General features: G+C 30.7%; 2 protein-coding genes across 2 annotated transcripts; both read left to right on the top strand.

Annotated features, from left to right (window-relative positions):
* The first annotated feature begins 275 nt into the window (after positions 1–275).
* On the top strand, positions 276–2,484 carry LOC139497657 (uncharacterized). The gene is made up of 3 exons (XM_071285887.1): positions 276–401; positions 1,538–1,604; positions 2,320–2,484. Exons 1-3 carry the CDS (start codon positions 276–278, stop codon positions 2,430–2,432), a joined length of 306 nt encoding a protein of 101 aa, XP_071141988.1. The 3' UTR covers positions 2,433–2,484.
* Positions 2,485–10,968: 8,484 nt separating this feature from the next.
* On the top strand, positions 10,969–16,654 carry LOC139498682 (complement C1q-like protein 2). Its single transcript, XM_071287203.1, has 5 exons — positions 10,969–11,095; positions 11,537–11,609; positions 12,224–12,289; positions 14,738–14,809; positions 16,023–16,654. The coding sequence occupies exons 2-5, from the start codon at positions 11,555–11,557 to the stop codon at positions 16,421–16,423; spliced, it is 594 nt and encodes a 197-aa protein (XP_071143304.1). The 5' UTR covers positions 10,969–11,095; positions 11,537–11,554; the 3' UTR covers positions 16,424–16,654.
* The last annotated feature ends 9,730 nt before the right edge of the window (positions 16,655–26,384 follow it).

Below are 26,384 nucleotides of genomic sequence, written 5' to 3' on the forward strand. Positions count from 1 at the left end.
TCTGTTTCTGGCTTCTGCGAAATATTCATAGCATTCAGTTTGCAAGATAACCCGGCTTAAGTCTAATCTGATGTTTATTTTTTTTAAATAATCTTGTTTCGTACATGTCGTACATGAGTTACATATTTATGATGGAAAATTAATCTAAAATATAATTTTTATTTACAAATGTAAAACGGAAACAAAATTATGAAGCGAAACAAGCTGATTTGAACAAATCTCAACCAGTAAACACAGTACCTTCTTTTTTATCACATTTTACAGGTATGATAATCATGGCTTTGGAAGTCGTAGTAGCAGTCAATGCCGCTGTTGTAACAATACTAATTCTTGTAAAAAACCTGAAACAGCGACATGAACGCAGTGATGATGTCAATGGACTGGTATCAACGAGTAACACCGTGAGTGTGATAAAAAAAGCAATTAACATCAAAAGTAGACACACCTAACATAGTGATACGAAAGACAGATGAAGGTTTGAAACAAAATGTACATTTTTTATATGAATTTTCGTGTCTTCTGAGCAATTATATTCCTTGGTGTAAACAATATTTTTATTATGAAAAATACAAGTATAATTATAAACACATTCACAATTAGGATTCGGAAACAAGCAACAATTGCTTATCCGTCTCCTTATAGAATAGTCTCAAGAATATTCCTTGATTAATACAGTGCAACAGAGGCGCTTCAATGGATTCGCATTAATCAAGAACCCCCAAACCTTAACAAACAAAAAGTTTGAAAGCTCAAGTGTTATCATTATTAAACGAGAGAGTTTCCTTGCATTCTGAACTGCACGATGGATTAGCTGAATTAGACGAAACTATTGATTTATTTTATCCGATCTCATTTGAAGATTACTTGTCAAACTTCAACAGTCATATTTATAAAAATAAATGCCATAAAGATGAACAACTGTGCATTTCGCATTTGGGTTAATCAACAAACAGTGTCACTTAATATATGTTTAATTTAAATACCTTCGTAAAATAATCACATGTTGTTTATTAGTATCAACCGATGAAAAATCATTATATACGATTGTATATAAAGAATTTGATGAGACTGTCATCAAAGTAAGAGGGTTAGCGCTATAAAACCAGGTTTAATCCACATTTTCTACATTTGAAAATGCCTGTACCAAGTCAGGAATATGACAGTTCTTACCCATTCGTTTTTGATGTGTTTTGTTATTTGACTTTGCCATATGGACTTTCCAAATTGATTTTCCTCTAAGTTCAATATTTTAGTGATTTTACTTTTTGTTAGTCAGCGATTTTGGTAATATTAAAAGGAAACACCAACAAGTTTAGATTGGTAAACAAAGTCCCCAATAATGAACATTCGAGCAAATGTTTAATCTGATTTCTATTGTGTTGGTAAAAAAATAAAAATATAGAGGACTATTGATTCTGAAAAAGGCGAATATACATCATTATACATATCATGTAAATAACATTTTTAAATGTAAATACACAAAAAAGAAAAAGGAAAAAAAAGGATAAAGGTAAAAATACTTTATCTAATTCTACAGATCAATGGAATATGCATTGAAGGAGATAGTGCGGGAAATCACATAGGAATAGAAATGTCAAAATTAGGTAATGATAGTTATTTAGTTTATTGTTATGAAAATGAATGAAAAATCACGTATATAAAACCGTCGAGAAGTACGTAATAAACTAAGACCATTGCATCAACACCACGATGTATTTTGTACATAGCATTTAACCGAAACGTCGATTGTAAGGACAATTATTACATAATAGTACATTTTTTCATATTCGAAATAATATATCCCAGCTTGTTAAATTTTTGCATTCAATTATGACGAGGAAAGCACTTATTTTTTTTATTACATACCATGGCCCGCAAGCTATAAAGGATCCCAAAATGACTTGGGTAAAACTATTCAAAGAATAAAACCAACTGTCTAATCTACAAAAAAAAAAAGATAATTGAGAAACAAGAAACACTTATGAACTACACCAACAAAAGACAACTACTAAACAGGCTACAGACTTTGGACAGGTGTATAAAAATCCAACGGGTTTAACCGTCTCAACATTTACAGTAAGATTACGGGTTCGGTTAAGACTCGCAACAAACGTGTTCCAATAAAATTCAGTCACAAATCAACAAGATGCTGTTAAAATGTCAAATGATGGACATGCTTTAACTTAAAATTAGTAATCGCTCATTGCACAAATGACGACCTTTAAACCTCAGTCTGTCGAAAGACAAAAATATGCCTTTTGGTTTTTTTTAAAACTATTTCATGAATATTATTTTTTAGAATCTAAAAATTCTTTTCAGGGAAGAAAAACGAAGAAATTAGTAAAATTAAAAATGGTACTGCGGACGACAAATGTGATGTGGATAAATACCAGACAAACATTACTGTCATCAGTGCACGTACATCAAATTAAAATTGTAAACAAAAGAGTCTTTATACTTTTATACAGAGATAACTTTTTAATATTGTTGCTTTTGAGTATCAGGTTATCATTTTTATGAATAAAAATGTATTAAAATCGAAGCTATTACTTATATGAAAACAGCACTTTAAAAATTTTTATTCGTCCAAAGTTCTTTTCTGAATTGACAGTCACAAAGAGCGTTAAAAGTCGAAAATATGAAAACCATGAGTAAATAAGAAAATAAAACGTTAAAGAGCTATGAAGCCTATATGGAAATAATTGCTCAATTTTCATTCAAACTTTTTTTTTCATTTAATTTATTCTGAATTATTAGTTTATTTTGATTTCAATCAGACTGTTTATGTTGTCACTGTTTATGTATGAAGACAAAGAGAACCCACTGAAATCTATCATATCATATCATAATATTCTTGCAAAAAAGAGATATCACAATTGAGTAAGTATTCTTCCCTGATACCAGTATAGTCATCTGCTCTATGATTTAACTGATTGTGACATTTTGTCTAAATTACGATTTACTTGGCGATTGATGCATACAAAGAAGAAAATCCGTAGTCTGTCTGCGCAACTAGACTCACTACATTTGATGTTAATGCATTTGAAATTAAAATTTAAGAAATTATTTAAGTATTCAAGTTGTTAAACTAGTCAATCTAACGTTATCTTAAAGTCATTTCGTAGCCGAACGAACTTTCCACGATATCAATGAGCAGTGCTGTATTTTGCAAAAATAATTAAGTTAATATATATTGACTGATCTGCGTTTGTTTATTCTTTGAAGGTAACATTAGTTTTTTGATGAATTTAATGGACAAAATAGCATAAAACTTTTAAAAATATCTTTACGATACATCTTAAGTTAGGTGTTGAAATATGAGTAATTATACATTTTGCTTTTTAACTGGATTTGATCTTTGATAAAAAGAACTTATGTTAACATTACCTCTAAAAACACACGTGACATGTTTGAAACTATTTCCGACGTTGATTTATTTATTTTAATATCTTTTGAATGAATGTAACTTACTGTTTAAATGTGATATTATATTCATGAATCATGAGAGTGCCGAAATATAGTCAGGCAACTGTAATGGCGTCCAATATTTTCACATATCTATTGCATATGTTAAATTGACTTAATAAAGATAACTACATGTATGGTTACATCAGATATAGTTTGAAAACCGCATAGGAATGGTTTCTTTAATAAAAGTTTTTAATTAAAATATGCCACATTTAATGAAAAAAATCCTTTGAATGTTTAATACAAGGAACAAAATACATTCAAGTTCATCTTTATTCGCTAGATACCTCTTTTCACAAAATGTAAAAAGATAAAAACATCGCCTTATTTCTTTTATTTAATTCATCTGTTAATTTTAATCTATTAACTTACTGATGTTTTTTTCTGTTTCATTTTCCTGATGCCTTATTGACATTTATATCAACCCTTAACAAAATAACTTCTCATACATACAAATGCGAATATATTAACTCTAGTAGGAGCAAATGTATATGACTAGCTGTACACCGTTTGTCAGAATTTGATCAACAGATTATGAGGAAAATGTTGCATGTTTTTGTGGTCATTGACAATAATTGATATTCAATTCGAGAGTTACTTGAGTGTTTTACATGTGTATTTCCCTCACTTAGAAATACATAATATATAAAATCTTTTATTTTTTCATTTCTTTATAAAAAATCAATTTAATCATTTTATGTATGTTTTCTGATACCAACTTACATTGGTAAATCGTATACTATACTAGAACTGTAACAAAATACAATGTGCGTTCAATGGTTTCCAATTTAAAGATGAAAATTTAGAAATATTTCTATTTTTTCACATTTTTAGCAACTCATTAATGCATTTTAAAATGATGATCTATTTTTTTAGTTTTAAAATTATTTTTCTAGTATAGTACATTTTGTTAAAGTTGTTACTGCTTTTTTACATTAATTCTAAATTGAAGCTTTAAGAATAATTAAAAAAAAAAGTTTTCCTTTTAATCGTTGGACATCACTTGCAATGCAGTAGAGCAGTAGATAATTTGAAAGATTAAGGCTACATGCGAGCTTTCGAACCGCTTGTCTGGATTAACTTCAGTCAATTTTGAAGACTGGCTAGACTTGTAGATGTTATCCCAGATGCTAATTAAGACCAAACAACAAATTGGCAGTATTTGGCCACAGCCTTTAATATTACATTCTCATAATTTATACATGTTGTATATAACTGAAAAATGAGGTTACCCGCATATTGCTGATTCTGGCAACCGTACTGTCATATATATATATATATAAATTACTACCACAGATAATGGTAACTGAAGATAGGATTAAAACAATTTGGAAATCACCGTGGGAACACAGGTGATGGAACGAAACCCTTACATTGTTCATCTAAATCTGTAGTAAATGATACTATTAATGAAACAAAATGTTTTTTGATGCAGCGAATTATGCAAATCACAGGCCTAATAAATTCAAAGTCTTTGTTGGAAGGTTCGATAACTTCGAACAGACTTCTTCACAGGTCCTGTCTGTCCAAATGGCCAAATACATATAGGTGTTCAAACAATTGACAACTGAAACATCACCTGAAATTATAAATTACAACACAGACAGTATCTTATTCTAATACATTGTATTTACAATAAATATACATTTCGGGAGGAGGGAGGGATTTTGAATAAAATTTTCCTCGGATTAGTTATTTAAGCAGCCTCTCCTGTTGGACCCGAATTAAAAAAGGATCGTGACGTCAAATTGTATGGTTCACTAACCACCAATGAAATTTGAGTTTTCTTAAACTCACTAATAACCAACCAATGTAATAGTACAGCGCACCGTGATAACTGAATTTAAGTACAGGACTTAAATTCTATTAATGCTAACGCCTTGTATTTTACAATGTTATTTGATATTCCATATTCACTTTCATATTTGTGGTGATAATCGTGTAGTACCTTGTTTGACATATAACAAAAAAAACATAGATTTGCATGACAATAGTTGAGTCTCAAATTATCTTATAGTTCAAGGCTCAATTTCTGTTGCAACAAATGGAAGTTTTTAACGACCTTGACTGGCTATACAGCCCTTGCACGGTCGGCAATTTCTGTTATGCAAATCTTTGCTTTACGCTTGATGTATGATGATATGATGTTATTGAAATAATTCATACGTTTATTTCTCATTTGCATATGCTTTTAAAATAGTTTGGCATACATTTATTCATTTAAGTTCCAATATCTTAATAATCTAACACGCCAGACGCGCCTTGGACTATATGATGTTATTGAAATAATTTACGTTTTATTTTCGTTTTATTTTGTTCTTCTTTTAGATTGGCATACATTTTTTCATTTGAGTTCAATTTTCTTGTTTAAACGTTTATGTAAGTACCTGGTGGAATACTTTCATGTTTTAGATAAAAGTACATAATTGAAATGATGATATACTTTTTTAGTTCTAAAATTATTTTTCTAGTATAGTGCATTTTGTTAAAGTTGTTACTGCTTTTTTTAAAATTTATTCTAAATTCAAGCTTTAAGAATAATTAAAGTTTTCGTTTAAATCGTTGGACATCACTCGCAATGCAGTAGAGCAGTTGATAATTTGAAAGATTAAGGCTACAAGCGAGCTTTTAACAAAAACAATTCAGTTCATAAAAATTGACTAATCTACGTTTATACATCCTCTAAAGGTAACATTAGTGTTTTGATGAATTTTAATGGACAAAAATAGCATAAAAGTTTCAAAAATATCTTTACGATACATCTTAAGTTAAGTGTTGAAATATGAGTATTTATACATTTTGTTTTTTAACTGGATTTGATCTTTAATAATAAGAACTTATGTACACATTACCGCTTAAAACACACGTGACATGTTTAAAACTATCTTTCGACGTTGATTTCAGAACGTGATAGGATATTTATTTCAATATCTTTTAAATGAACGTAACTGACTGATAAAATGTGATATTATATTAATGAATCACGAGAGTGCTGAAGTATAGTCAGGCAACTTTAGTGACGTCCAATATTTTCACATATCTATTGCATATGATAAATTGACTTCATAAAGACAACTACATGTATGGTTACATCAGATCTAGTTTTAAAAAAGCATAGGAATAGTTTAAGAAAGGGTTTCAGTTGTAATATGCCACATTTAATGAAAAAAATTCCTTGGAATGTTTATTACAAGGAACAAAATACATTTCAGTTCATCTTTATTCGCTAGATACCCCTTTTCACAAAATGTAAAAAGATAAAAACACCGCCTTATTTCTATTATTTAATTCATCTGTTAGTTTTAATCTATAAACTTACTGATGTTTTTTTTTATTTCATTTTCCTGATGCCTTATTGACATTTATATCAACCCTTGACACAATAACTTCTCATACATACAAATGCCATTATATTAACTCTAGTGGTAGCAAATGTATATGACTAGCTGTACACCTGAAGTAATTGACGTTTGGCTGTGCACAAAGCGTAGTTTGTCAGAATTTGATCAACAGATTATGAGGAAAATGTTGCATGTTTTTGTGGTAATTGACAATAATTGATATTCAATTGAAGATTTACTTGAGTGTTTTACTTGTGTATTTCCCTCACTTAGAAATACATCATATATAAAATCTTTTATTTTTTCATTTCTTTATAAAAAATCAATTTAATCTTTTTATGTATGTTTCCTGATACCAACTTACATTGGTAAATCGTATACTATACTAGAAAGTGTAACAAAATACAATATGCGTTCAATGGTTTCCAATTTAAAGATGAAAATTTAGAAATATTTCTATTTTTTCACATTTTAGCAACTCATTAATGCATTTTAAAATGATGATCTATTTTTTTAGTTTTAAAATTATTTTTCTAGTATAGTGCATTTTGTTAAAGTTGTTACTGCTTTTTTTATTTATTCTTAATTCAAGCTTTAAGAATAATTAAAAAAAAGTTTTCCTTTTAATCGTTGAATATCACTTGCAATGCAGTAGAACAGTAGATAATTTGAAAGATTAAGGCTACATGCGAGCGTTCGAACCGCTTGTCTGGATTAACTTCAGTCAATTTTAAAGACTGGCTAGACTTGTAGATGTTAATGCTAACGCCTTGTATTTTACAATGTTATTTGATATTTTAAGTTCACATTCAGATTTGTGGTGATAATTGTGTAGTATCTTGTTTTACATATAACATGTATAACGAAAACATAGATTTGCATGACAATAAATGAGCCTTGAATTATATTATAGTTCAAGGCTCAATTTCTGTTATGCAAATCTTTGTTTTACGCAATATATATATATATATGAAAAGATGTGTTTTTGAAATTATTCAAAAGTTTATTTTTCATATGCATTTGCTTTTAAAATAGATTAGCATACATTTTTTCATTCAAGTCTAAATATCTTAATAATCTTATACGCCAGACGCGCCTTGGCCTATATGATGTTATTGAAATAATTTACGTTTTATTTTTGAATTTGTTCTACTTTTAGATTGGCATACATCTATTCATTTTAATTCAAATTTCTTGTTTAGACGTTTATGTAAGTACCTGGTAGAATATTTTCATGTTTTAGATAAAGTACATAATTGAAAATTATATGGTATTTGTTAACCATTTTCAATTACTGTAGATGTCAGGTAGCTCTCTCCGACTCCCTATCATTTGAATTATCTACTAATCTAAGCTAATTTCACTTTAAAATGACCTGTAAGTGATATCAACACTTTATTGTACAGATGTTTATAAAAATGAACATATTGACAAAATAAGAAAAAATAAGAAAAAAGTCAAGGATGCTTGCGATTACGATCAGTATACAAAATACAAATACAAATAACGTTATATTGCTGTGTCTTCCAAGTGCGCAGCATTGTTTCTTAATTTTTGAGTAATTTTTTTCAGCAATCAAATAACTGAAACAAAAATACCAACTTTTAAAATTTTTAAAATTAATATTGGGAAGATCACAAAAAAACAATAATAACAAACATCAACTATCAACAGAACAAATGGAAAACAACTGCCTTATCCTGAGATGGTGCAGACAATTTCCGAAAAATAAAATAATGATTGTTTAAACTTGGATGTAAAGCTAGCTAAAATCGTGCTTCACAGTTAAAGTGAAATTACATACTCTAGGGATGTAGCACATATGATGTGGATACGTTAAAAGATCTATAAGTCTGTTTCCTCGTGCAAAAGTATTTCAACAGTAATGTTTTACATCACTGGGTCGATACCTCTGATGATGGACTATCAGTCCCCGAGGGTATCATCAGCTCAGTAGTCAGTACTTTGGTACTGATATAATTTAACAAACTTTGCTAAAATTGTCCGTTTATAAATTTTGAAATTATTAAGAAACTAAGGTTTCAACTCCCTCAGTCAAAACTGGCTTTAGATGAATTTGGCTATTTATTTTAGATATTTTTGACATACAGTTCTTCAACGGTTTCGGTACTTATACATCTTCGGATTTCAAAGGTTTGGCTTTGAGCGTTCCTGATGAAGGTAAATCCAGAAAAGCGATTCGGACGCAAGAAATATTTAAACGTGTCATTTTCATTTTTTTGACTTTTCTACCATATACACAAGTATTCTCCATTTTAAAGTTAAAGATACAATTATAGATCTGGTCGTGATGTCGTTCTACACATAATCGTCATCCCCATGGGAACTATCACTGATCGTTTAGCCGACTTTATTAATATAAGGCTTACATTTGTGTACTTTATACACGACCTATTTATGAAGGAAGCCAGCCTAATTCCTTAACTTCACGCTTTTCTATACACCTGTATATGATGTTCTCTCAATAAATGATTCAAAGTTTGGTTTTGGTAACTATTTTGAATCGGTGAAATAAAGGGGACACCATTTACAATTAGGTCTACTTCATATCTTGACTTGAATCTAGAAATTGACAATGACAGTCGATTGAAAGCAAACCTGTCCCTTTGGTATCTTTCGTCCCTCTTTTATAACATTCGAAACCATCTTAGCTTCAATTATAAGGGTGTGTTCTATCATGGGCACAACACAACTGGTGCCATATGAGAAGCAGGGTCTCTTTACCCTTCCAGAGCACCTAGGGTCTTAAGTTTTTTATGTTGTTTACTTTTGTTTGTCTATTTTCTTTAACCTTTTTAGAAAGGGCTTTTAATTGTCATCTTTTTTTGTTAGGTATCCTTCGTCTTTCTATGCCTAATTTATGTAGCATCTTCACAGCAACACCTGCATACGGCGTAGATATATCCCGTTTAAAATGATATTTCAAAATCTATTAAATCCTTATCTCTAATTGGTGAATTTGAAATAATCCCTTCAAAAACTTTACTTATGTAATCACAAATTTGTTGGCTATAATGGAATGCCTATTTCATAAATGATGACATATATTTTCAAATTGTCGTAATCAATATTCCGTCTACTTTTTCTCGGTGGCGACTAACCGAGTTGGAATTATCAACAGATTTGCACTTACATGCCAATCACGACGGGTGCCATATGTGGAGCAGGATCGGATATGTTTACTTTTTTAGATGCCCAACAATCACCTCTGGTTTCGAGAAGTGTTCTTGTAGATTAGTCTTCAGTTGTGTATGTTGCGTATTTGTACTGTTAGTTGTCTTTTTATCGTATTGGTGTTTGCCATGAAATTGCGAGTTTTTGTCAACTTATTTAACCTCTCTTTGGTGTCGTTTGTCTCTCTCTCTAAATGAAAGCAATTTACCACAGTAAACTTTTTGATTACAAATTTTACTATTAAATTTACGTGTGATGAGTGTATCTTTTCGTTTTATTTCTCTTTTGGTAAAAAAACAAAATAAAAATTTTGTAAATTATTGAAGTTCAAATCTTTTAACGATGTGAACAGTCATTCTAAGGTTTATACAAATTAACGGTTTGGTCAGAACCAAATTGTAAAGAGTTATTTCCATTACCGTAATGTACCGCTGATGTTACAGAGCTCCTTTTTAAGTTTAGGTTTTTAATTCAAACGAGGCTAGTCATCAGATGTGTTGCTGAATAAAATATAAACAATATCTTTGTACGTTGTATTCATTTGTTCAGATTTCTGTGACAAAACATTCATCGTGATGGAATTAACATGCGAAAGATCAAAAATATTTTTGCTTTGAAGGAACAATTTATATGTCATGCTTAGTGTTACTACAAATTCAAAAAGTACATTTTATTTCCCATGATATATCATCAATTGATAATTCACTTATTATGCTGCATATGGTTTGTGTAAATTGATAGGGCAATCTGTTGTTCCTTCTTGAATTGATGTGATAGACTTATGATATATGGTTTATTCTAAAAGTGTAAATATACGACGTATAATTCAAAAACTATGAGATATCCTTGACTATATACAAATTCACAATATAACTGGTTTTAAAATAAATTTAAGAGTTCGTTTAAACTCCATTTTATGTGACTATTTTTCTCTTTCATCTGTACATCAATCAGTCCATTAACGGTTGAAGGTTGAATTATGTTTTGCTTGTTTTCTATTGGTCATAGAACTAGTATAAAATATCCAACTTAAACATGCAGCTTACATTCACAGAGAAGGAGCCTACAGCTTGTCATCATCTGAAACAAACGTATGTATCACTTACTTATAAACTTGAACAGGTAGTCGCGTTTAAAACATTTTAATTCACGTATGATTAAAATATCAAAACCTTAGCTAGAGTAATTTTTTTCTGACAAAAAAATAATCGAAACTGAATTTCAGCATTTCGATAAAACATTTTCGAATTTGGTTTACACAAAACATAAACACAACTGATCGTTTCTATTTTTCGAAAATAATTTAAACATTGGTTAAAAAAATATAAAGGTTTCCTAAATTTGAATATCGCATTAACATTAACATGAAATTGAACATTGATTAATTTGTACTGAATAAGTTACACAGTAACGAAGCAAATATTAGGGAGATATATGAGAACGAAATTATCTAATAGTCGAAATCGAAAGTTTAAGCGACACAAATAACTAAATATACCATACATTTAAAACGTTTTATTTTTATCTTACAGCATAACCTACAAATCAACATGATTCGAACCAAAATGCAGATTGTGATTGTTGTGATTGTTATTGTTTTTGAGGGTAAGTTATTTAATGTACTTACATAAGCAACACGATGGGTGACACATGTGGAGCAGGATCTGCTTACCCTTCTCGAATACATGAGATTTCCTTCAGTCTGTGTTGGTGATCTTGTTGTTCAGTCTTTTGTTTCCTATAATGTATATTGTGTTGGTTATCTGCTGTTTTGTTTTTAAACAATGTCGCCATAAGGTTGTCAGTTTATTTTAGACTTACTATGTTGATGACCGTTTTGTACCGTTCGCCTCTCTTTTAGGCAAGAATTGAAAAAATAAATAATGAATCAACATTATATTGAAAAGACAAGAACATTTGATATTGGTAATCATTGACACATTTACTTGAGTTTTTTTGGATGATTTTAAGGCTCACTCCTTACAAACAGAAAATGTCGCTTTAAATTTTGTAAAATTGATTTGAAATAGAAGATGTTCGTCAATGTTAATTTTACATGTAATCTGTCAATAATATGCATAAAAATTCTTTTTTGCCATCAAGTTTTCCTTATCGTTTGAACTCAATTTTCTTTACATTGACAAACAGAGTAGAATCCGTTGATTTTTTGTTGAAATCGCCATGTTAAGATAACATTGTTTTGATGGTTTACTTTTCAGGAATGCTGGAAGCAAATAGGAAAATCCAGCGGCCGAAAACCCGAAATGCTATACAAAAGGATGAAGGTAAGCTTTCTTTTCGTTTGTTTATTGGTATTTGTACATTTCAAAGTTTGTGACTTCATGTAATATATCATCTCCGCCCTTTCGTCTTGTCATACAATACGATTTGAATTTGTTACGTATAGTACTGAAAATCGTCCAAAGATAAAAAAAATAAATAAATTAAAAATTAATCCAAGATATCATTAGATTCATAAGAAGAAAATGTATCATATTCCAATCAGGCAATAACTTTTATGCTGACACCTAAACTTTTAATAATGGATATTAATACGCAACATGTGTAAGGTTGCTGATAACGAAATTGAAGACTCTCCATCAGGGATGTGGTAATCGTAATCTGTAATCGTAATCGATTGTAATTGATTACATTTTTTCAAGTAATCGACAGCAATCTGTAATCGAAGACATTTTCGATTACATGTTATCGTAATGTAATCGATTACAGCAAACATTTGGATGTAATCATCGGTTACTTTTCGATTACATTTCGATTACTTTAGTAAAATAGTTTGATGAAAATTTACCTATTTCAGAGGAAAATATGTATGTTATCACTTTGTAGTACAGATAAGATATCATGCATCAACAATATTTGAGAGTTAAGCAACTGCCTTATTTCTTTCTATTGTCTCAAGCTGCATTATGAGCAACCAGATCCCCTACCTTTATATCTAGCTTTTGAAGCAAATGAATGTATGTGCTTGTCAATAATTCAAGAGCTTTAATATTAAAACAAGAAAATAGATTTGAAATAATAAAATAGATTTTAAATAAGAAATGTGTCTGTCTTTCGTTAAGTTCTATACTACATTTTTTTAAAATCAGTAAGCTTATTTGTATTAAATTTCCTGAAAACATCATTTTCAATCAGAGTTGAAATTAAAGCTTAGAATAGATAAACAGTTAAATTTTTAAATGTTATGATATACATGTATATAAATTAAATTAAAAGAGAACACAAAATCCTTTTAACAATGAAACAATGACAATGCATAGCAATTCTTTTTAGAAATAGATACAGGTATCCCTTTGACACTATAAATATATTTTGTATATATATAATTTGATTGAAGAACTTAACAAATCTTAACAACATTCTTGCCTTTACTAATGAGATGATCAAAGTCTTCTAATCAATAACAAAGATACTTTGTTTTTATTTCAATTATCTTATGTTTAATTAAAAAGGAAATTTACAACATTTAGCCCCAGGTTATAAACTGTACTCCAGTGGCAGTTAAATAATCTGTAATTAGGGTGGTTATCCAAAAAAAAGGTTTAAATCATGCATGTCATAAAAATAAATTTTGATCTTAAAAATTAGCTGAACTAATTATTCTACTTTTTTTTATATTTCCTTAAACATTATAATTAACTATGCTTAAATATTTTTTTTTAAAGAGTAAAAACAAAAAAGCTAACCTAAGTAAGTAAGAAAGCTAATTTTTTGAAAAACAATTAGTTATGAATAAGTGATTATTGCAATGCGATGACATGTTTCATTTATGTTGAAAGTTAAAATTTCAAGATTTTTTTTTAAATATTTCTAATCTTCATCAAGAGATTTGATCTAAAAAACAGCTATTAACTTATAATTGAGAAATAATGCTTTGAATGATGCATTTGGTAAAGACCTTAATTTCCACTATACAAATGTTGAGCAATATAATTGTGTTTTACTCATATTATTTTTTGTTGAAATGTTGAAGTATGTAATTGACAGTAATCGAAAAGTAATGTAATTACTTTTGATAAAATAATCGATTGTAATCGATTACATACTTAAATTTGAGTAATCAATTATTAATCGATTACACAAAAATCCCTCAGGTAATCGATTAATAATCGATTACATTTATCAGTTATCGTGCCCATCCCTGCTCTCCTTGTCTTTCAAATGTGATGTACCTTTTTTTCGTTAATTTTGAAAGGTAATAAAATTAACACATAAAAGATAACTGGTTTTATGAAATTTGTACAGCAGCAAAACTCGTTGAAATAAAAACAAAATCAGTTTAAGTCTTTTTTATAGTTCAATTTAAAAGAACGATATCAATGATGATGATCAACCAGCTAAGCCAGATTTTTAATGTGCTTCTTCACAAGGTCACATTTCACGGGAAAACATGTTACTTTACCCGGTCAAAGTATTCTGACTCTGAGTCGACCTTTCCTTAATCTTAGTCCGTAATTCCTCGAGCATTGCTGAGAAGCAGCAAATACCTACGAGTAATTCTTTGGATCGATTGTACTCGATTGTACTCGAGGCGAGCATGCTTTGACAAGATTACTTCTACGATAACGTTGTTATTTGAGTATTTGCTGCTTTCGTAATTTCATATTACACCAGAATGAGAATCATTATGATTTTTATAAATATAAGAGATGGAGACATGTGACATCTAATTATTTTTTATTAATTTTATATTGTTTTTTTTACAACACTAGAATGGATGAAAGAAAGAAGCTATGAATCCAGAGCACAAATAAATTCGGTTAAAAGATCAAACACAAATACCCGTAAGTAAAACAAATTGATGTGACAATATTTTAGTGTATTTTTTATTGAGTCTGGTAAATTCAGAATTCACACATAGAATGCCAAACATTCATTGAATATTTCTGATAGCATGTACAACTTTGATAAATGATCCTTTTAAAATCGGACTCGGACTTTTTTAAGCTGTTTTCTTCTGTGGTTATTTCTGTTCATTTGTTTATTTTACTTTGGCTAGATGTATAGTGGTTGACATCTCACACAACATGATAAACCAAGCCACATTTTTGCGCCAAACCGAAGTCAGTAACCTCTGGCTTGTCTAAGTCTTTTATGTTTTATTTAATTCTGGTATATTTATATATTTTGGAGTTTAGTATGACGTCCATCTTCGCTGAACAAATACAAAATTATGTTTAGGTGCCAGCTGAATCCAGACTCCATGCGCGTTGTTTCTCGCTGTATTAAAGACCCATTGTAGGCCTGAGACGGTTTCTGCTCCTTGGTTGGGTTATTGTTTCTTTGATACATTCCTTGTTTCCATTCTTGATATTACTTGAAGTTGAGGTTAAGGATAGTCATGTAGTCAGAAACGAAATACAGCTATTGTTCAAGACTAGTTTGATACGAGACAAGTCAAATTTGGAGGAATCCTATTTGATGTAATGTTATTTCATAATTCACTAGTAGATCAATATTGTTCCATGTTCAAAAACATCTTCACATATCGTTGAAGGAATATACAAAGACAACATTATACAATTCTAAACCAAATATGACAAAGATTGGAAAGTTATTTGAAAGAGACGTTAATGTAGTAAGATACAGTGAAATATAAACAGAACAAGATTAGATACAATGAGTTTATCATTTATTTATTGTCTTTATTCTTGTTCTTATCATTTTACTTATTGTATCTATTCTTGTTCGTATCATTTTACTTTAAACCCATCCAACCTTTCTTGCTTTCGACGACTATTGTTTTAAAACTGTGTGTATGAAATGAAACACAGCTGTATCAATTCAAACTAATTTAAAGAAATGCATCTCATGAGCTATTGGCATTGTTCCAAAAATATATATTTAGATGAAATGAGTAAAATAGATCTTATTGTTATTTTTCATTAAAACACTTTTTGCTTAAGAATCGCTTTTCTTGTTTTTTCTCGATCAAGAACTCTGAAAACCAAACATGATAGGAAATCTCAAACTTACAATCCAATTTTTATTTTTCAGCACCATCAAGTGTAGCCTTCACTTATAAAATTTACGACGATACAGATGAAATTGCTGTTGGTGATACCGTTAAGTTTGATACACAAATGTTTGATAACACTGGTAGCTTCGACCCAAGCACAGGCGAGTTTACTGCACCATCCTGTGGCATGTATGTGTTCATGCTGAATATTAGATCTAATCAAGGAAAAGTATGCTGGATTGACATCATAAAGGATGGTGGTGAAAGGTTAGCAACCGCTTTCGCCCAATCTAGTGATAAAGTACATGATGGAGATAGCACGTTCCTTACAATCTATCTGAAGGAAGGAGACAAAGTATGGACCAAAAACCATGGTTACCAGGGAACTGTATGCACCATAGATTTTGATTCCAGTTTCGCAGGATTTCGTCTGAATTAATGTCCTCATGGGACAATACCTATTTTTGATTGTAGCAACCGACACCTTGCTGAAACTGATGCTGTAAACACACTTCTTTCTAACGTACACTCTTTTTTTGTAACCAAGATTCATTTAGTTTTATTTATAATAAAATGCTGTAGTGCTTTTCTAAAATATTTAAGCTTTGCATACCACTTCTAATCAATAATGACTTTACCATAGCTTTATCAATAAAACAATAGATTTAAATCATCGTTATTTTCATTTTGTTGTAATCTTCTGGAGGAAAACAAAGACTTGATGAACTCGTTATAATCCAAAATCCGGTTACCAGTCACCATGATTTTTCTAAAGTTCAACGATACATTATTTCAACACAAATATATGGTTATCAAACTTAAAACAATCAGACTTGCTTTATATCTATATTCATTATCTGCAGTTTGAATATGTTGTATTAACTGTATGATTTAATATAACTTGAACCTGGTCTTACCATGGACAAAATTTAACTTTAATGATACAGCAAATCACCGACTGAAATAAAAAGACATCGAGAAGTGCTAAGTACGGTCTTCAACAATAAAAAAAAAAATATAAACATGAATGTTCTAGCATAAAATGCAAAGCGTTTAAATAGATTAGAGAATTGCAGATAAAACCAAATTGTCAAAGTACCAAAAACAAAAATATATGAAATATGACAAAACAAATTCAAACAAGGTTCATGACTTGGAATTACGACAAACACATACGATAAATTTTGAAGAACGCATCTCTTCTTTAAGAAGCAATCAGTGAACCAACAACAATTAATGAAAGAGCATCTTCTCAATATAAGTGGTAGTGGGATTGGAGTTGCTCAGTCTCAAGGGGTCTATATTGTGCTTTGTATACCTTTTTTGTTATTTAATCGGGTTTTCATTACCGTATTGTTTTCAGCATGCATCTGCGTATTTATCTCTGTTTGTATCTTTCGTTTCACTTTATATATTATGAAAGATAACCAAAGGAATGGAAGACAAAAAAAGTGGTGAAGCCATTACTCATTGGAAGTTGAAATAATATTGACTAAACAAGAGACTGACCTATTTTGCTTAAATTAACTCGATGGATAGCGATGAGAAAAATTTCGACATAAAGGGACAACCGGGTAGTGTTCAATATCGTAGCGGCTATCGATATCTATGTAGCAGCTAGGCTAGATACGCGTTCAATAGTCATAAACCTACAAAGCCATGTGTAGCCGCTACGATTTTGAACGAACGCAACCCTGATGTATATGTCTTATCGTCCAATGACGCTCTTAACAACGATCGATTGACCTTATTGTTTTAAGACAATATGAACAGGAACGTAGGAACTGTCCAGAGAAATCAAGACCTTGCTGCTCAGTTGATAAACAATTTATTCGTATTTTACAGCGGGGAAGTATACAAAGCGTTTAAAGAACGCACAATAAGAACCAGAAGCTTAACGTTTTAAAAAGCTAGCAGTAACGTGAAAAGTTGAACGTACATAACCTGTTGATTTGAAATCATGTCGTCGTATTCACTTATATCAGTGGCTATACTTCAGAGAAGATTTCATTAAGCAACATTATTTAAAACACCAAAATGACACAATGTAGCGCAATGATGTATTATTCTGTACAGAAAAAAGCAACTTCATGTTCAAAATAGCGTTGATAAATATAATAAAGAGGATGTTGTATGTGGTTAATCAGACAACTCTTAATAAGAGACCAAATGACACAGAAACTTCAGTTCATTGTACGGCATTCATCAATGAGCAAAGCCCGTACCAATCCACATAGTCAGCTGTAAAAGGCCAGCTTACTTACATTTTCAACATGTTTCAACAGTTACGGATGTTTGCTGCTTTGCATTAAGACAATAGGATTTTGTTTAACAAAAATACTGTTATAAATTGAAAGTATATGGATAACGGTACTTAAAAGCAGATAAGAAAGAAAAGTTTTGTTCCCTTGTATTTGAGATTTTTGCCATAGTAAATTTTTCGGATATTATTCTTTCTAGATTTTCCAAAATTACAACATTGGCAACATTTTTCTTAAAAACTATGACAAAGATAATTTCGGAAAAATTAGTTATTCAACTATATGTAATAAAATTATGGAAAAAAAGAAGGGTACACTATTTGACGGCACTACAGGCGTAAAACTATCTTATTATCCAAACGCGTGTTTCGTCTACATCAGATTTATCAGTGATTCTCAAATGTTAAAATGACAAGGAAAAGTACTATGTAGTAAAGAAGAAATTAGGTACTAGCTTAAGGATCACTCTGAATTAAACCAAAAATTCTCTGAAACTGATATTATCAAGATGTTTGATTTCTTGATTGACAACATATTTGTTACGTTCGGAGAACGTGTTTTTCAACAGACTGTCGTCATTCCTATGGGAACAAATTGTGCACCTCTACTTGCCGACTTGTTTCTTAAATACTTTGAGGCTGACTTCATGCAGAAACTTCTTTAGATGAAAGATAAAAAGTTAGCGATATCCTTTAACTCTACTTTCCGCTATATAGATGATGTTCTTTCACAAAATAATTCAAAATTTGGTGACTATGTGGAACGCATCTATCCCATCGAACTAGAGATATAGGATACTACAGATACAATTAAGTCAGCCTCATATCTTGACTTACATCTAGAAATTGACAATGAGGGTCGGTTGAAAAAAACTTAATGACAAAAGAGATGATTTCAGCTTTCCAATTGTGAACTTTCCATTCCTAAGTAGCAACATTCCAGCAGCACCTGCATACGGGGTATATATCTCCCAATTGATACGATATTCCCGTGCTTGCATTTCCTATCATAATTTTTGTGATAGAGGGTTGATGCTCACAAGGGAGCTATAAAACCAAGAGTTCCAAATGGTGAAGTTGAAATCATCCCTTCGTAAATTTTACGGACGCCATCACGAGTTGGTTGACCGTTATGGAATAACCGTTTCACAAATGATATTGGATATGTTCCTAACGTCGTAACTACAATCCCCTTCCCTTTCATGAATGTGACCTACCGAATTAGACTATGTACTGGATTTGTTATCACAAATGCAACACGATTGATGCCACATGTGGAGCAGGATCTGCTTCCGGAGCACCCGATATTAACCCTAGATTTTGGTTGGGTTCGTGTTGTTTATTCTTTAGTTTTCTATATTGTGTCATGTGTACTATTGTTTGTCAGTTTGTCTTTTTCATTTTTAGCCATGGCGTTGTCCGTTTATTTTCGATTTATGAGTTTGACTGTCCCTTTGGTATCTTTCCTCCCTCTTTTAAGCATATCAAATCTGATTAAAACAAATCTACAATTGATATGTGTTATTCTACTTCAGCTCAAGACCGTTCTTTTTATTTTGAAGATTAAACGTGTTTCTGTGATAACATACTTTACATGTTCTCTGTTTGTTTTCTGTAAACTCTCAATTGGTCATGGCTCTCACAATACATTTAAGTTTAATTAATGTTAAATTGGTATCTTTTTGTTTTAGTATCAACTGTTTTTAATCATTCACAATTGCGTAAAAGGACATACTAGACGATATTAAGCATTCATAATCAAACAAGAATGAATTCAAAATTCAAACAGGGTTATATCGTTTAGGGCTACATTGGCATATAAGTATAAAAATAAGGACATATGGTATGACACAACTATCCACCAAAGTTCGAATTAAGTAGAATTAAGCAATTATAAGTGTCCATACGGCTCCAACAATGAGAAAACCCCTAATCGATGGTCGGCAAGGGTGTGTTTATTATCTGACACTTCACTTCTCTATAGGTAAAATCTGAACAAAGGCAGAATGGATTTAGCAGATCATTAACATGATTTCAAGTGGTTGCCAGAGTCTTCCATACACAATTAATACGTTTTAACACATAGTTGTGTTCTCCTTTGTATTTGTTACTAGTATTACTAAGTAATCTTTTGTTATTGATCTCATACCTTTACCCTTTAAACATTTGTACTATATTCGACATATTTATAAACTCTGAAAGCCACTTATCAAGCAAATAAGTGCTTATAAATATCAGTGAAAATATTAAGACTGGATATCATATTGTAGTAATAAAACAATAAATCATGTGTTATGGGGAAACTCGCTTTTGTAGAAACTTTTGACTATGAAGGATGGCACAAGTAGAACAGGAAGTATTGACTCTTTGAAAACACCTGTGTTCACCTGGTCTTTAGTGGAGTTTGTTTTGGTCAATCGTTAGTTTCTTTGAAATATTTTCTTTAGTTTTCTATAAGTTCTTTGCCTTTTTGTTTATTTTAGACACATCTTTCCCTTTCTAATCGTATTTGCTTACAGTTTAGATCATATATTCTTCATTTGGGAGGATTAAAAGTAAGATTAAGACTGAAACGGAATAGCTTCAATGTTTAAGACAATAAGGTAACCCCCACCATAAAACACTAATATATGATCAAGTAGATCGTCGACGTAAGCGAAAATGCAGTTTATATAATTTTAACTTGTTAAATTTTGCAATATAAAGGGACAGTAAATACCATTTGATTATAACTGTAAGTCTCTGACAGTGAATTATGCCCTTTAATCAGTTTATCAGATATTGGTATAAATCAGTCATGTTCTTAAGAGTTAATACTCATTTTATGAAATATGTTTTTTAGTAAGAACAAAAAAGTGAAAATTGTCGCGTCTCGTGCTGTCAAGTAGAGGTCTTCAAAATATTTCACATTGTTTCATGGACGGTCAATCAAAAGACTATGTATTACTTAAAGATACTAGTTTAAGAGTATAAATAGAATAAGAGAATAAAGTTCGTTCAAATTTTACTTTACACGATACTATGATAACGTCTCTCTGATTCTTAGTTGCATATCGTTCATGGTTTTGCGATAGTTGACGTCATTTTGACGTTTTCACTCTGCTATAGGTAAAACGGTACTTTCTACAAAAACGATGTATAATAACAAATATTTGACCTTAAATGTGTTAATATTTACTATAATTGATGTTGTGCCATGCAAAATAAACAAAAATATGATGAAATATTTGTAAGTAGGACGAGTAATAGGGAGAGAAAACAACGCAATAGAGAGAGTAAAAAGTAGACATCTTTGTCACATCAACAGTGACAATAGTCTCCTGTTTGTTAACAGCCTACAAACCGTGTCAAGATCGGAAATTACTATCTTACATGTTTGATACAACAACAAGCAAAGTTAAAGAGGATACATGAATCACAGTTTAGGTCTGTCTGTCCGTCAGTCCCCACTTGTTTGCGGCCAGTGTCGAATTAAATCAGGTAAAAAGTAAAATCACAAAAATACTGAACTCAGAGGAAAATCAATTCGGAAATCCATAATCACATGGCAAAATCAAATAACAAAACGCATCAAAAACGAATGGACAAGAACTGTCATATTCCTGACTTGGTACAAGCATTTGCAAATGTAGAAAATGGTGGATTGAACCTGGTTTTATAGCTAGCTAAACCTCTCACTTGTATGACAGTCGCATCAAATTCCATTATATAGTCACCGATGCGTGAACAAAACAAACAGACATAATAGGTAAAAATGTCAAAAATAGGGGTACAGCAGTCAACATTGTGTTATCATCTTAATCACTATAAAAACAACAAATGTAACGAAGAAGCACAAAAAGGCATACATCAAATTAACATCCTCATTTTGATTATATTATACGATTATATTTGTCTATGTAAAATGCACCCATCAAGGAAGGAGGGTATGGGTACTGGTGTAAAATTGCGCGTTTGAAATTCGCACAGGTAGACATGAAATAATTTTGTCGTTCAAAGTATGACGGGATGCATAAATACAGTCACGCAAAATAGATATAACAAACACTGACTTAGCAGTTAAAGTAATAATAATAAATAAAATAATAGTGTGGTTCAAAGTATGACGTGATACATAAGTACAGAGTCACGTAACTGTACATGTATACAGTTCATCCAAAAACCAATGATTTCAAATATAAAATGCATTGCTTTGAACTATAGAACTGATGTTTAACACACTTAGTTCAGAGATGTATTATGGGATGGTACGTGGTTCTTCATAAATTAAATCAGTTCATTTTGACATTGACATTGACATTTGAGACGTCAAGTTTTCAAACATTGTTTGATTCGTGCTTGTCTGGTTTATGTCCGGTCCATATCTTTTGAACCGTTGAACCTGGGTTTTCCAAACTAAGTATGCATATACATCATATAACAGGGGATGGCCATAAACTAAAATCAAGTCACTATGATATGGCCCAATCATAATGGAATCCTGCCCGCGACATATATAGCTGCAAAACTAAGGTTTACCAAACTCCAGATACAGAAGTCGGTTTCACAAAAAAACGTAAGTCAAGATTAATCGTTAGTAAACTGAACTATTCATGACTTACGACCATCTTTAGTCTTAAGATTTGTTGTGAAACTGACCCCAGATGCAAAATTAGAATGCGGTGATTTACAAACTAAAGTTAGGTCCCACGGTGACCTTTTTTTTGACATTTGGGATTATATACTTTACAGACACTTTAATTTCTTAACGTATTATTTTATTACGACTGCATTTATTTTCACTCACATTTGTGCAGTCAAAAGGTTTGCAGTTAAAAATGCAAGCATTAGTGTCTTACCAGTATTCCAAACTTAGATATATATAGATATTTATCAACTAATATGAATTTGCGGGATATAGTTCGGCTAAACCTATATATAGTTTTTTTTTTGTCTTTCTGGAGGAGTTTCTGTGAATAATCTATTTCTTTAAAAGAAACGAAATAAATCTAATTTATTACAAATAATGCAATTTTCTAAATAATGTGATTTTTAACAATATAAGACAGTCGAAATTCATATTTTAAAACTGAGCCTGTGAATCTTTTGCTTTACTGAAACAATTCCTGATACTTCGCTGTTACTGACATAATTGTGTGTAACGGATGCGTACAATGATTTCAGGACATGCACAAGTTCCCTAATGCATATATTTTTCCTTCACAAGAACAAATTTATCAAATCCAGAAGAAAGTATGACGTATTAAGACCACTTTTGTCATCCGTACTCATACTTGGATAAACCTACTACCGTATGTGTTTGTTACGACGCCATGTCTTTGTTTGTCAGCTTTCAGATAGTGTAGTTTGAATGATGATGCACTTGGTGGTAGGCGTGACACGATGGCAATCTTTTGGTTGGAAGTCTGATATTATGTGGCTTGCTCAAATCGTCTTGATTAGACTTATACATACTTATTTTGGGTTTCGGACACTTAAGAGTTTTCTTACAGCACCGATCTACGTGACAATTTAATTTTTTTTTAATTTGTGATAAACCCGCCATCTATTGATGATTTCGAAAGCGTTAAAAGAGAGTTTTCTTAAGAACAAAAATAGATGATGAGCTGTTAGAACCTGTAAGAGCATGAACTGCTGGTACAGGTACATATATTTAATAAAGAAACTATACATGCAAAATAAACATGGTGCATCGCCAACCATAATTCCCACTGGTTATAGAACTCGTAAACAGCACACAGTTGTTTCATGTCTAGAATACAACGAAGTGTCAGGTCATTGTTGACCCCCTGACATTACTCCTCTTAAATTGTTAATCCGTATTTAGAATAAGAAGCCTAATGATATCATAATATAAGCCCGGTACCTTTGATTAATTTGATTAAAAGGACACTATGATCTATACCAGAGACTAAATACTTTGAGGTAAACATCTATAGCTTATCGTATGGCCTAAAACAGGAAGTAATAGCCAACACTGTATAATAAGCGATAAAGGTTCTAAAACAATTTTAATTAGATACCCAAAAGCTTGATTCATGCTCAAAACTACTTAAAAATCATAAAAAGCATCTAACGACAACCATAATGAATAACAAATCAATTTGAAAGATATCAGGCATATGATCGATTGTTTACGTTAGACACGCGTTTCGTCTACATAGGACTTATTGGTGACGCTCGAACCAAGTAAAACTTCGAAGAATATTTAAAAACACTTAACCCATTTCTCTGACGTCAGTCTATTGTTCTAACAGTGGATTATTTTTCAAGAATCCACTGACCACCATGTTAACTTAAGATAACTTATATCATAACTTTAAACTTTTAACTTACGATATGTTATCTTACTGTGACATTTTCACTTAGATATAACATGTTATAAGCATTTTGAATGTGTGTTGTAACTCAATTCATTTGGAGATATTGACGACATTAACTTGCTTATATTTGGTTGCTAAATACTAAATATGTAAATATCAAAGGTTTCTAAATGTTGGTAATTAAATTTTTTTAAATTTCAAAAAAGATTTTAAAAATTTTGTATATCAATTATATGCTTTTTGAATGGATTATAAATCCTATAATCTAATCAATATGAATTATTTGTAATGATTAAACATAGAAGGAAATAAATATTTACAAATATAAAATCTGGTAATAAAAAGGGAAGATAACAACACATTTAAGTTAAATTTAACTTATATTAAGTTAAATATAAATGTGAACCGTGTGGATCTAATCAATTCCAGCTATCAGAGAATAAAATACGATTTTTTTTTCATGAAATTCCGTTGATTCATTGTCAAATCATGAAACAGATAGTCGTTTTACTAGAAATGGGTTAAGCTAGAGAATTGATAAGAAGTAGTGGATTCGAAAACGAAAATCAACTCGCTACTAAAATTCTCTACTACGTAAAATACGGCGTAGGTAATATATACGCCTGAGGTAGAACATTTATTGTATTTCAAATATCAACTTGTCAACCGAATGAATAGATATCCCCATATATTAAAGTATTTATAGCATGTCAACATAGAGGCTCTTGGCGTAGCCCTAGCACATACACTATGCGTCCTCTAAAATTCTTACCAAATTTAAGTCTACCGTATGCGATGGTTAAAACAGTAGGAAATTTAAAAGGTGGACATATCACACGTTCAAGTTCATGGGGAAATTATCAGATTTGACACATTTTGGCGTACTTTGTGTTGCAAAACTAAAATGTGCATTGATCCAATGAAGAAAGATGTATTTTTCAATAATTATTAATAATCTCTGCCTTATGTAAGTGCAAATTTACTAAGAATAATAAAATGTTGGTTTTCTACCAAGAAAAAACGTTGACATATCAGCTCCTTTTAATTTTTTTTATGCTTTGCGTATTATTTGTACCACAAAAATTGCCTTCATGGTTATTCATACTCTTTTTCGAAGCGTTTAGGTCCGTGAACTTGATGGAAATTAACAGAGGAAGCGATTTCGGAAATTTGATTGAAAAGGGAGAGTGTGTAAAAGTGTAAAAAATCCAGAATAATACAGTGATAACGATATGTTTTTAACAAATAATGATTATTTCAATAATACGAATATCATTATTTGGTTTTCAAGCCAAAAATATCTAAGAAATGAAAAAAAAGACATGAAAATTGGCACAATTTTTATAAGAAAATCCACAAATGTTACAAAAATCTTTTTTTTTCTCGCAAATATTACTTCTTTTATTTTTGAAAAGTATTTTTTTTATTCATTGACATGTTAAGCGTACATAATTTTTGAATTGTGACAACAGAAAATAAAGTTACATGTAAATTTTTCACGCTTCTACACTGTTGGTCATTTTTCAATTTGGAATTATTTCTCGATTTCAATTCGATTTTTAAAAAAATTGCACCGTACGATTTTTTTACGACCGACCAAAAAAGGAAGTTCAGATAATATACTATAACATATAAAAAATTCAGCTGTGTGTTAGGTGGTTGCATTTAAGTCACTAACTAAGCGTCTTTTCGTTTCTAGGCGAGTGACATTCAGACCTAAAAAATATTTTTAATGAACCCAGCTACATTATATATCTTTGGAAAGGGAAAAATGTGTAGATTTCATTTTGCCCGGTCGTAAAAATGAAATATGGTGC

This window comes from Mytilus edulis, chromosome 12 (assembly GCF_963676685.1).
Source record: "Mytilus edulis chromosome 12, xbMytEdul2.2, whole genome shotgun sequence".
Classification (NCBI taxonomy): domain Eukaryota; kingdom Metazoa; phylum Mollusca; class Bivalvia; order Mytilida; family Mytilidae; genus Mytilus; species Mytilus edulis.